This window comes from Tetrahymena thermophila (genome assembly GCF_000189635.1).
Source record: "Tetrahymena thermophila SB210 genomic scaffold scf_8254803, whole genome shotgun sequence".
Classification (NCBI taxonomy): Eukaryota; Ciliophora; class Oligohymenophorea; order Hymenostomatida; family Tetrahymenidae; genus Tetrahymena; species Tetrahymena thermophila.
The window spans coordinates 829,106-841,965 of record NW_002476559.1 but is presented as its reverse complement, the minus strand read 5'-3'; the positions used below and the strand labels follow the sequence as shown (position 1 = coordinate 841,965).

Below are 12,860 nucleotides of genomic sequence, written 5' to 3'. Positions count from 1 at the left end.
ACAAAACCATAAATGAATCGAATTTTATATTTTTCAAATCAAGCAGGTTTTTATCTATTACAAATTATTGTAATTTTGCCATTTAATTTTATTTATCCAATTAATTAGCTTCTTTTAATAATTTTATTGATATTTGAATTATTTCTGTAATACATTTTCTGTATTTATTTTTTTATTTGAATGAAATAATTCTAAAACAATTTTTTTAATATGTTTATGAAACTTTTAAATGAATATGTATAGTAGATTAAATTAAAAGAGATATGTAATATAAATTTCTAATAAAAATATTATTTATTTAACCCATCACTCAAAAAGAAACATTTAAAAAAACAATAAACTAAAATATAGTATTTTGATTGATTAAAAAAAGATATTTATACTAACCAAATACTAGTTAATATTATTGAGAATTTAAAAAAGATATTTATTTTATTATGTAAATTAAAATTAACTGCGTTACTATATATATTTAGATGCTCATAAAATTATCTAAACTCGAGATAATATATATTAATAAAATATCAAACCACCCACCTTATTGGCAAGATTTTTGTTATATTATTTTTAGGAATCGATAAAAATTTTTGAGGAAAATGTCGAAAAATCGGCACCTATTTTAATCACTGAGTATTATTCTATTATGTCCTGATTATTTTAGCAAATTTAAAAAAAGATAAATTATAATTTTTAATAATTATCAAAAAAGAACGAATAAATTTAAATTAGATTTTAATTTAAAGTAAATTTTACACATAAAAAAAAAATTAAAATAAAATTTAAAAAAAACAACTTAAAATAAAATTCATTTTAATTTTAAATTAAAAAATATCAATCAACTAAAAATATGTAATTGTTTCAATATCTATGTTTACTTTTTATATACTATCATTAACAAAAATTTTTTAATTAAAACCAAATATTAGTTTTTATATTTATTTCTATCTTTCTCTATACTATTAAAACCATTTTTTTATCTTTTAATCAAAAATAAATTTGATTTTTATTGTTTTAGCAATCTTAGCATGAATGTAAATCAATCAATCAATTTATTACTTTAAAATCTGTTTATTCTGTTGCTTTCTCCTAACTTTTTTTTTCATCTAGCTAATTTTTTGTTTCAATATCTCTTTGTGTATTAATTTAGTTATTAGTAGAAACAAAATTATTCATAAAATTTGGATCTATTTAAATAACTAAATTTTATTTTCTCTTTTTATAAAAATAACGCAGGGTCATAATAGCTACAGTAAAACATACAAGAGAACCAAGAACTATGCCAACTAAAGCGCCTTACTCCAGATCATTTTTTTTCTCACTTTATTTTATATTTTACATCTTTAAACATTCTTAGCTCTTAGATTTGTCACAATCTTTGCATATTCTTAGTTAAGAATCCACATATTAGCCTGCTGGACAATCACTCAAGCATTTATTTTATGATAAGTATAAATTTTAAGGGCATTTAATACATTAAGTTGATGTATTCATACATTCAATACAATTTGCATCACATTTTATGCATTTTCCATTGCTCACAAATTAACCACTCTAGCATTCAGTGCAATTTGTTGAAGATTCAGAGCATTTAGAGCAAGACAAATCACATTCAGCACATTATTAGCTCTTGATATAACAATCTTTACACATTCCTAGTTAAGAATCAGCATATTAGCCTACTGGACAATCACTCAAGCATTCATTTTATGATAAGTATAAATTTTAAGGGCATTTAGTACATTAAGTTGATGTATTCATACATTCCATACAATTTACATCACATTATTTGCATTTTCCATTGCTCACAAATTAACCACTCTAGCATTCAGTGCAATTTGTTGAAGATCCTATACATCCCATACAGCTTACATCACATTTTATGCATTTTCCATTGTCCAGAAATTAATCGCTTTAACATTCAGTGCAATTTGTTGAAGATCCTGAGCATTTTGTGCAAGAAAAATCACACTTAGTACATTACTAGCTGTAATTATCGAAATAAAAACCATCTAGACATGTTAAGCAGTTGTTGCTGGACCCAGAGCAAGTTTTACATGGACTAATACAACTAAGGCAAGTTTTCGTATTTAGAGGTGCATAAAAACCATCTTAGCACTTTTAGCACTAACCATTATTTCCAGAAACAAAAATGTAGTCTTAATTACATTAAATACAGTTTGTAGATTAGTACAAGCATGTTTTACAGCTTGTGTCACACATTTAGCATCCAGCTACATTTTATTGAGCATAATAGCCTGAATCACAAATAATAGAGTGAGGATAAACATCAAAACACCCATTTTGATTTGTTTAGTCAAAACATTTTTGACATCGATCATTACTGAAAAATTAAAATTTGTTGCATGTTAAATTTTAACACGTTTTAACATTATTTTATACATATAAAAATTTTCCTTTTGAGCATTTAGTACAATTATTTTATCCACTGCCTGAGCATTCTAAGCAAACTGGATCACAAGATTAGCATATGCCATTACTATCAAGGTACTAACCCTAAATAATGCATGTTTATTAACAAAATCCTTTAACTAAAGTAAACCCAGGTTTGCATGTTCTACATGATCCTCCCAAATTAGAAAAGCAGTCTGCACAATTAAAATTAGAGGGACATGGATTACATTCCTAATCTTAGATATAATTTCCTTATGGGCAAATATTACATGATTTTTTATCTTAGCTCAAAGCATATCCATCAACACATACAGAACAAGTTTATTAATCTTTACAAGATTAGCAATTTTGAATACAATTCTGAAATCTTCCTCCAGAATTAAATTGTTAGTACTAGTTAGCATAGCATAAATTAGCCTATGAAAATTGTGAAAGGAAGCAGCTTTAACAGTCATTTGAAGTTGAACAAGCTTTACATTAATTATTTGCTCCTCCTAAACATGGTAAGTATTAATTATTTTAAAAATAATACCCTTCTTTTTATTGTCCATCTAAGCAGATAGAATTAAGTAGATATTATCCACCTGGACAGTTAGAAACGCATTGCTAGTTTGATAAAACCTTTCCATCTTGGCAATTAGTTATTGTTATATTAATAGGAAATTATGGAGGCTATTTATATTATTTTGGATAAATATTTAAGCATCCATCTTTAGGATCTATTGAAACGTATCCATCAGAAGCTACTAGGTTTCCATTCACCTTAACACTTATTGCTTAAATTGGGGTTGATGACTTAAAATAAATCTTAATTTGTGGGATAATAGCATCTTTATCCCAATTAAATGTAATCAAATTGAGCTGCTCAGGAGCAGCTGATAATTAATTATGAAGGGTTGATTTAAAGTAAGCCTTATATATTGTATTTTCAAGCATGTAATAAGTAGTACCTATTTACCAAGTTTGATCAAATTCTTAGGTTTTTATATCCATGTAATAGCCAGTAGCATTTCCAACATCAAACGAAATTTATCCTTAGAAATTCTAAAAAAAAAACAAAGGTTTGTGATAAATTATACTTGTTAAAGGATATATTCTCTAAATCATTGTCTTATGATATATCGTATCATCAAGAGGGAGAACTAATTTAGGGTTAGTGCTACCATCTGAATACCAAAGAATTAAAGAGGGTAAAAAAATGACTTTCTGTTAACTACTTGGTAAAATGTTATAGAGGTTACTTTGTAAAGTGACGTTATAGCTGTACTTATCATAAAACAAAACAGTTTCCTAATAGCCAGTGCTTTAAAGTGTTGAAGTAATTAAATCATAGCCTTGATATTCAAAATTTGAGAATCTATTATAAATTATTTATATTTTGGCTTATCCCACTTCTTACTATACGTATTACTATAGAAGGATGGCATACTTTAACCCTGTACCATCAAAATAATTTTAAAAGATAGTTGCGTTTTAGAATATAAAGTTTTCCAAGTTTAGTTCCTTACCTGCTATTTAGTTTTATCTCATGGTTAATTAAATGGGATTTTATTTAATTGTACTCAAAATACAGTTAAGTAATTTATTATTAAGTATGTTAAGAGTTTTCATATTTTAGATAGAGAATATTAATTAAGTATTTAAAATATATGTATCTTCTATTTTTTATTCAGTTTAGCTACTATTCTTTAACATCAAAGTTACTTAGCAATCATTTAAATTCGACATTACTAGCTAAATTTAATTTGGAGTATTAGGTAGCCCATTCATTTCAAGTAAAGATTAGTGCATCCTGTACATACTAAATTAGTTTATTTATGCATTTTAATTTAAATTATTGATAGTAAGTTTATTAACTCCAATTAATATAATATTGCTTAATTATCTTGTAATCTACAAGAATTGGCTTTTAAAGTTATCTGAGTTTAAAAATATTGAATCAGTAAGCCCTATTATTTTACTTAGATTTTAATTCTCAATAGAAAGACCTTTCATGTCTTAGAAAAGAATTCCAGAAAATTAATAACTACCTTTAGGCTTTTAAGGAAATACTCTTAAACATGCACTTTTTAAATAAAAAATATTCTAAATTTTGAGTTAAAATAAAATATTTGAAAATAAATTTATGAAATATGTCTTTTATGTTTTTTATGTTGAAAAAAAAAGCTTTGAGAGAGTTAAATATTATAATTTATTACTTTTTAAAGATTATCCTTTATTCATCAATGACTATTAATTAAGGATAATATGTTTTTAGAGATTATCCTGCAACCTACCAGCTTAAATGATTATTTGATAGAGGATTTTATAGATATATGACTTGATCATCTATCTTATCAACTAAAGCATATTCTGTAAGACCTGATAGAGAAGAAATTAATATCTTTACTCCATGAAACAATCCTATTGGCAAATCTCCTATAGTTAGCTAATTACTATTAGAAATAGAGTAGATATTATAAATAAGGTTCTCAGATTTAGATGATAGACTCATAGCTATTGGTTTAAGATCCTCTAAGTTACAACCATTTGTTCCTATGTCTTCAATTTTAATCTGCTCATAATTCGATGTCAGATTCATAGCAGCTCCTTCATTGGCTACCAAAGTCTTATACTATAAATTAGCGAATCTACTAATAGCCAGCTAACCGTTTAAAATGATCTAATCTACCTAAGTAATTTAATTTTATACATAGGGAAGATCACAACCTGTAGAAGGCACATTAAGTATGGAGTTTTATATCACACAGTCTATCTAAAATGATATCTAAACTAAAATTTGCAAATATAATATTTAGCAGAGATTCTTTAGTAACATCTTTTATTTTATTTTGCTTATTTCTTTGTTTAGTATTTGTTTATATTAATTATTTAATACATAAAGTGCATATTCTGTCTTCTATTTAAACTGAGATAAGTTTTTATAAAATTAATAGATGAATTTAAAAATGTTAATTTCCTTATCTTATTCATGTTGCTTAACTTATTATTTAGAAAACTGATAAAAGTTTGATTAAAATTAAATTTACCACAAAGCAGAACGAACCTTTTATTTTTGAAATCCACCAGGATCTTATGTATTAAAAATTATAGCAATATCACGCATATAATTCTATCGAACCAATTAATTAGCTTTTTATAATAATTTTATTAATATTTGAATTATTTGTGTAATACATTTCTTTATTTAATTTATATTTGAATGGAATAAAATTCTAAAACAATTTTTTTAAATATGTTTCCAAAATTTAAATAAATATTGATAGTAGATTAAGTTAAAAGAGGTATACAATATAAATTTCTAATCAAAATAAATTCTTTATTTAACCGATTACTAAAAATGAAACATTTAAAAAAAACTATTAACTAAGTAATCTATACCATTTTTATTGATTAAATAAAATCATTTATATCATATACTAATTAACACTATTAATAATTTTAATAAGATGCCATGTAAATTGTAATTAATTGCTTTACTATATATTTAGAAGCACATAAAATTATATAAAATTGAGAAAATATATAGTGATTAAATATCCCACCACCTTATTGGCAAGATTTTTCTTATTTTATTTTTTTATATGAATGAAAAGAAGTAATACTTCAGTATGCTGTATTTTTAAATTGCAAAAAACCATTTATTCAGTCGAACCCTAATATATATATAAATATATATAAATGAATAAAATAAACAATAAAATATTTTTAACATGTATGTAATTTAAATAAAAGTAATATGGAATTAAGATTCCTTAAAATTATTTTCTATTATTTGTGTAAAAACTTTAGTTTTTTTCTAGCAAAAAATACATTTGTTTTTTAATTAACAAATTTAAACTCAGAAAAAGAGTTTGAAACAAAAAGATAAAAAGGTTGATTAATTAATTTAGATTTAACTTCTAAAATCCGTGTTAAATCTTTATTTTTAATAATATCAATATATTTTTGTTTTTCCTCCTCTGACAATTATTCTTAAAGGTTATTATCCTATTAATCAAAACTGTTCATTTCTGTTATCATTTTATCTATATTTTTCTCCCAATATTTAGATAATTAGTTAATATTTTTACTTCCTTTTTCGCATAGTAGTCATATTTATAGATAATTTTGGACTTATAAAATAATTTTATTGGGAAAAAAGCGTTTAAAAATTCACAACTTGCTATTGTTTTTATTTATTTTTATGTTATAGATTGTAGTTTTAATAAGATTACTAACCATTTTTATTTAACTAGTTTTAATTAGAGATACACATTCTATTTAGCGTTAGTACTTCTTAACACTTTTATTTGTTTAAATGTTAATTACTATCAAATTATGTAGTAAAAGACCTTTCTTTCTTATTTTTTAAGACTTAATCCCCTAGTCTTTTTAATTGAATTTCGCTTTCCTTTAAGTGTAAACTTGGGATTGATGATTTTAGCTTCTGTTTTATTGATTTGATAAATTTCTTATATTCTATTGTATCTCTGTTTTGAATGCATTTAATTAAAATTGTTAGTTAGATTCTAGTTGAGAGAAATTAGAATGCTTCAGCTAATTCCTTTAACCTCAAATTTTATGCAAAAAAAAATTTAGAGAAAAAGGAAAACTATGATGAAATGCAGGGAATTCAAAGACTACTTTGGTTTCTAAATTCATAAAAAATTTTTGTAAGGAATATTTTATTGTTTTTTAAGTCATAAATAACTTTAATCGGAGTAGAAAATTTTCGTATTTGTATTTCATCACTTTATTCATAATCTTATTTATTCAAATCATCTTAAGAATATCTTAAGTGTATTTTTTATTTTGATTATCATCTGTAACATACGATGTTTCGTATAATGTAACCCTTATATTTTTAATGTATTTTTATAAATCATATCCTTATAAATCAAAATCAAAAAAAAGTCGCGGGTTACTTTATTTGAAGCATCTGTTTATTTTTTCTTCAATGGTGATTATATTCTTTTAATTATTTAGATAATTAAATAACCAATCACTTTTCTTCTCAAATTTTTTTTTATAATCCACCTTTTTAATTATTTTTATCTTAAATATCTTATTTTTGTTATTATAATTGATGATTATTTGACTAGGAAGAAATAATATAGCTCTTATTTAATAAACCATTTTTATTTAATTTGCCAACCTGATTCTTGTTATTAAAATCTTTTTTTTTGTAGGCGAGAATATCCTTTATGGTGATTAATTATTCGGAGATGCCACACTTGATACATTGCTTTTGATTAAAATTTTTACAGGTTTTTAGAATACTTTTCTTTTTTTCTCTGATTGTGTTATTTCAAAGGCTCTAATTCGTTTTCTTACTTTTTAATTTTTTATATTAGAAAATTTATTTTATATTTAAACTTGATGTTGATTATTTAACTTTTTTTTTTTTAGAACTTAAAATGTTCTTTAACGGTTTATTTGCCTATTGAGTGCATTCATTTTGGTGTTATTCAATATTTTTAGCTCTTTGTAGTTTGTTTATAATTTATACTCTGATTATCTATAAAAGAATAAGATTCTTTCTAAACTAGATAATACTGAGAATCATCAGGGTTCTATTGTTCTTCTAATTATTTTTACTTTTAGATAATCTAACTATTTTTTAATTCTGATTTTTATTAAATGTATTAAGGAATACCTATGTTTTTCCTATTTTTTATTCTAAAAAAGGATAAATTGAATTATTCTGCTATTTTTTAAAAACAATATACTGAAAAGAAATAGGATTCAAACCTATTCTTTTTAACTAAAATTAGGATCATTCAAATTTATTTTGTGAGTGCTTATGATTTATTTGCTCTATTTATTTAAATGTCTTTTCTAAAATATAATCATTTCTTATATATCCACCAATATTTTATTTGATGAAAAAGAAAATATATTAGGAGATTTTGATTAATGCAGGCTTTCCATTATTAGCTATTCTTATAATTTCTTTGTGTCATTAATTATTTAAGAAGAACCCTTTGCGAAAATCTAAATTAATTAATTTACCAATCCTTTGTTTTTTTTAGGCATTTATAGCATGACATATAAATATGCTATTGAAAGCAAACAAATAAATACATTTTTATTCGTAATTTTTATTTAATTTATTTTAATAAATAAAATATTTTTTTCTCTTAAAATGAAATCATTATTTACTCATTTTTAAGTAATATTTGCCTGAAAAAAATATATCTTGCTTTTAAAAAAATTTAATAAATAGTGTATCCAAAAATTGCTTTTTGAGTTTTTGCTAACATTTAAATTCATATAAATTTAAATTACTTTAAAATAATAAAAACTGAAGTCTATGGCTCAGTAGTTTCAAATACTGTACTGATTATATATTTTTATATTGGGCTCTTTTTGAATATCTGTTAATTTTAAATTCAATACCCTTTGGTTATGAAAATATCATCTTTCAAAGTCTGAATATTATTAGTTACGGGTAGTGTAGTTTTAATAGGATTATTAACTATTTTTAACTTCTTAATTTGAATTAGAGATATATTTTATATTTAGCGGTAGAATTTCTTAACACTTTTATTTGTTTAGATGCTAATTATTTTCAAATTAAGTTGTAAAAGATCTTTGTTTCTTATTTTAAAAGACTTGATCTCCTAGTTAAGGATATATTTTTTCATTAAAACCTGCCTTCTAGCTAGAACATTATACTTTAGAAGATATTTAATTAATATTCTTTGACTTTGGATTTAGATTTTCACTATCAAAATTTATATTTAAAAACTCTTTATTGACTTAACTTTAGTTTTACACTTTTAAATAGTCTCTTTTACTGTATTTATTATTAAGACCAAGTCTACTAAGATATTTGTTTGTTTTGCATTATTTTTCTATTTCATGCTATTGAACTGCTATATCAGCTTCTTCGCAGTCAGCTATTGATCTAAGAATAACAGATTAATTATTTAAATTATGTTGAGAGTTTTTGAGATCTACATCTGAATGCTTATTAGACATAATAATTTCATATGAGTGAGTTGGAATATTTACAGAATTTTGTTTTAATTTAACTTGGGATTGATGATTTAGTATAAATGAATCGTCGAATTGCTAATAATTTAAGATGCATTTTACTATTTAATTTTTTAGTTTAAATTTTAAATATTTAAGAAATTTGTGTTTATTTAGCTTTAAAGCTATTCTTACTAGGTTAATTGACTCGCTTCTGTTTTATTGATATGCTAAATTTCTTATGATTTATTGTATCTCTATTTTGAGTGCTTTTAATTTAAATTGTTAGTTTAATTCTAGTTTAAATAATTTTTAAAGTCGTTAATAACTTTAATTGGAGTTGAATGCTTTCGCATTTGTATATCATCATTTTATTCATAATCTTATTTATTCAAATCATCTTTAGAATATCTTAAGCGGCTTTATTTGTTTTGATTATCATCTTTAACATATATTTTTCCTTCGACAGTGATTAGATTCTTTTAATTATTTAGATAATCAAATAGCTAATCACTTTTCTTCTCAAATTTTTTTTACAATCCACCTTTTTAATTCTTTTTGCTTTATTTGCTCTATTTATTTAAATGCTTTCTCTAAAATTTAATCATTTTTTTTATATCCACTAATACTTATTTGATTATATTAAGAATTTATCTTAGGAGACTTTGATTAAAACCTCTGCATGCTTTCCATTATTAGCTATTCTTATAACTTCCTTGTGTCATTAATTATTTAAGAAGAACCCTTTCGTTCACAAGAACTATATTTCATAAGATATCTTCCATTTTCATGATTATTATTAATAATCATTCCATCTAAATATGAAATTAAATAAAGAAGATTTATAATTGATTTATTGAAAAAATTTAATTTGATTTAAGTTAATTAAAAGTGATGTAAAATAGATTCTGTTAAGAATGTAAAAAAAATTATCTTATTATAATTAGAGTGAAAAGTAAATTAATTTACCAATCATTTATTTTTTATTAGTCTTTGAAAAATTATAACATAAATAACCTTTTTACTTCAAACACTCATTCATTATTGAACGTAAATTAATTCGTTACATATAAATAGGCTATTGAAACAAACAAATGCATCTCTTCTTCTTTATTTTTCTTGAGTTTATTTTAATAAACAAAAATAAAATATTTAAATTTGTTCTCTCTTAAAATGAAATCATTTACTCTTTTTTAGGTTATATTTGTAAAAAAAAAATTGTATTTAGCTTTTAAAAATAAAACTTTACTAAATAGTGTATCCAAGAATTACTTTTTGAGTTTTTGCTATCATTTACATTCACATAAAATCAAAATAAATGTAAATAATTTTTTAAAATTTTATTTTTTGATAAATAGTTGCTTTTTTTGAAATTTTTAGGTGTTTTAAACTGAATTTATTTATAATTTTGAAATAAATATTGCTAATAATTTGACTTTTAATTTAATTTATATTATTCTAACTTGTAGAGAAAAAATATAAATTAATTATCACTAAATTGAATTTAATAAAGAAAATAAATTAATTAATATTTTTTCAGCCAAATGAATAAAGAATTGTAGTGTGAATATCATGATAATTTTCCAATTATATTTGTTAATCTTATGAAAGATTCTGATCGTATACTTAAATGTGCTAAATGCCTTTCAAGTCTAAAGTAAGAAGTAAATTGTTTGTATATTTAAGATATTAAAAAATGCAATGAACAATCATATTACGAAAATTGGCCACCTATTTCTGATGAATGCTTAAGACAGAAAATATTAAAATTAAAAGATGATAATACTAATTCTGAATAACAAATAATAGATTATTTTGATTAACTAAGCTCGGATATTGTGAAGATACTTGTCTGAGAAGAAAAAGAAATCCCTCATAGAGCTTTAATAAATTAAAGATTTTAAAAATGAGATTATTTAAGAATACTGCAAAATGTCCTATTTGGTTTAGATGAAAGAATGCATAAATTAGGAAGAAAAATCTACAGAAGAAATAGAAAAAGAAATTAAATTACAAATTGATTAATAGTATTAAAAAACTGATGAACATACAGCTATTCTTTCTTATATGATAAAAAAGTATGAATTCATAAATTAATTTAATCAAAAGGATTTTTCTTTTATTAAAGAAACCCTTAAAGATATTTTTTAATTCGTTAATTTTACTCCTTACTATTTGTTAGATTTTTCAGAGGAAAAAGAAACGATTTCAAATGAAAATATAAAAAATAAAGAAACTGAGTTGCAAGAATTAAAATTGGCTCATTTAAAAATCAGCAATTAAATTCAGTATTTAATTAAATAATTTGATTTATTAAAAAATGGCATTGTTAACAATATAGCTAAAAATGTATCTTTAGACAATCTTATTGAATAATAGCAAACTTTGCTACTTAATTTTTAAAAGGAAAGCATAGATGCTTTATAAAATGTAAATTTAAATATATTTTAATTGTACTAAAAAGTGATGTCTCATAAAGATTATATAACTTCAAAAATTAAATTAGAACAGTGTAATTTTAGCATAAATCTCTTTCTAAAAGGTTATATGCTAATGAAATTCGACTAATATAAGGATGAATAATAGTATTTAGATTTAGGAATAGACGAATAAGGTTATTTTTGGACTTAATTAAATAAAGAAAAATACTGTAGTTATAATTATTGTTTCGAAAGTTTATGTTATTTGAATTACAATTTAAATAGATGTAAAAGTTATACTTTTAGAATAAAAGTTGTAAAAGCATCAGACAAAACATCGTTTAAATTTGGATTATATAGCCCTGATTTCAAGAATAAAAAATATGATGCAAATTCTAGATTATTGATTTCTACTTCTGAAATCTAAGATACTATTAAATCTGATCAAAAAAATGATTAAAAAAATTCAAATGAAGAGTTCTTTGAAATTAGAGTATAAATTTCAAAATATTTCATTCAAATTACAGATTATCCGAATTACAATTCCTAAAGAGAAATTTAACATATAGGTAGTCTGTTAAAAAATTATTATAGATTTTATTTCTGCCTTGGATTTTATGGTTCAAGTAGAACTGGAGATAAAATTTAAATTATTGAAATTGTAGAATAAAATTGATGCAGTTCTAATTAATCATGGAATATACAATATCATTTTTATTGAAAATTAATTTATGGTATTTATTTAATTAAGATATTTTTATTTTGTTTAAATGTATTCTATTATTGATAAATTATTTTTTTATTTAAAATTATTTTCAAAAAAGTTTAAAAATATTTTTTTTCTATGAAAATTTGAAAAAAGTTTCTTTATGTATTTTGATTAATTTTTGAAACATTTTGAAATCAAGTATAAAGAAATTAAGATTTATAAAGAAAAAAAAATTAATTAGTAATATAGAAATCATTTGAAATATCACAAATTGTTAGTGATATTTCAAATGTAGGAACAGCTATATGCAAAAAGGGAAGGCTTCAACTTTAATTTTTAAATGATAAAACTTGATTTAA

The 12,860-nt window shown here is 22.5% G+C and overlaps 5 protein-coding genes across 5 annotated transcripts; 3 read left to right on the top strand and 2 right to left on the bottom strand. All coding sequences in view use genetic code 6, as the record gives it.

The window, feature by feature from the left end:
• Positions 1–2,570: 2,570 nt before the first annotated feature.
• On the top strand, positions 2,571–3,272 carry TTHERM_000009878 (hypothetical protein; the record flags this gene model as incomplete). The annotated part of the gene is made up of 1 exon (XM_012795651.1): positions 2,571–3,272. One exon carries the CDS (start codon positions 2,571–2,573, stop codon positions 3,270–3,272), a length of 702 nt encoding a protein of 233 aa, XP_012651105.1.
• Positions 3,273–4,949: 1,677 nt separating this feature from the next.
• TTHERM_000009877 (transmembrane protein, putative) lies at positions 4,950–5,324 on the top strand (the record flags this gene model as incomplete). Its single annotated transcript, XM_012795650.1, has 1 exon — positions 4,950–5,324. One exon carries the CDS (start codon positions 4,950–4,952, stop codon positions 5,322–5,324), a length of 375 nt encoding a protein of 124 aa, XP_012651104.1.
• A 1,843-nt stretch (positions 5,325–7,167) lies between these two features.
• TTHERM_000009876 (hypothetical protein) lies at positions 7,168–7,851 on the bottom strand (the record flags this gene model as incomplete). The annotated part of the gene is made up of 1 exon (XM_012795649.1): positions 7,168–7,851. The coding sequence occupies one exon, from the start codon at positions 7,849–7,851 to the stop codon at positions 7,168–7,170; it is 684 nt and encodes a 227-aa protein (XP_012651103.1).
• A 960-nt stretch (positions 7,852–8,811) lies between these two features.
• On the bottom strand, positions 8,812–9,378 carry TTHERM_00009860 (hypothetical protein; the record flags this gene model as incomplete). The annotated part of the gene is made up of 1 exon (XM_001008170.3): positions 8,812–9,378. The coding sequence occupies one exon, from the start codon at positions 9,376–9,378 to the stop codon at positions 8,812–8,814; it is 567 nt and encodes a 188-aa protein (XP_001008170.3).
• A 1,926-nt stretch (positions 9,379–11,304) lies between these two features.
• TTHERM_00009840 (hypothetical protein) lies at positions 11,305–12,468 on the top strand (the record flags this gene model as incomplete). Its single annotated transcript, XM_001008168.1, has 1 exon — positions 11,305–12,468. One exon carries the CDS (start codon positions 11,305–11,307, stop codon positions 12,466–12,468), a length of 1,164 nt encoding a protein of 387 aa, XP_001008168.1.
• Positions 12,469–12,860: the final 392 nt, after the last annotated feature.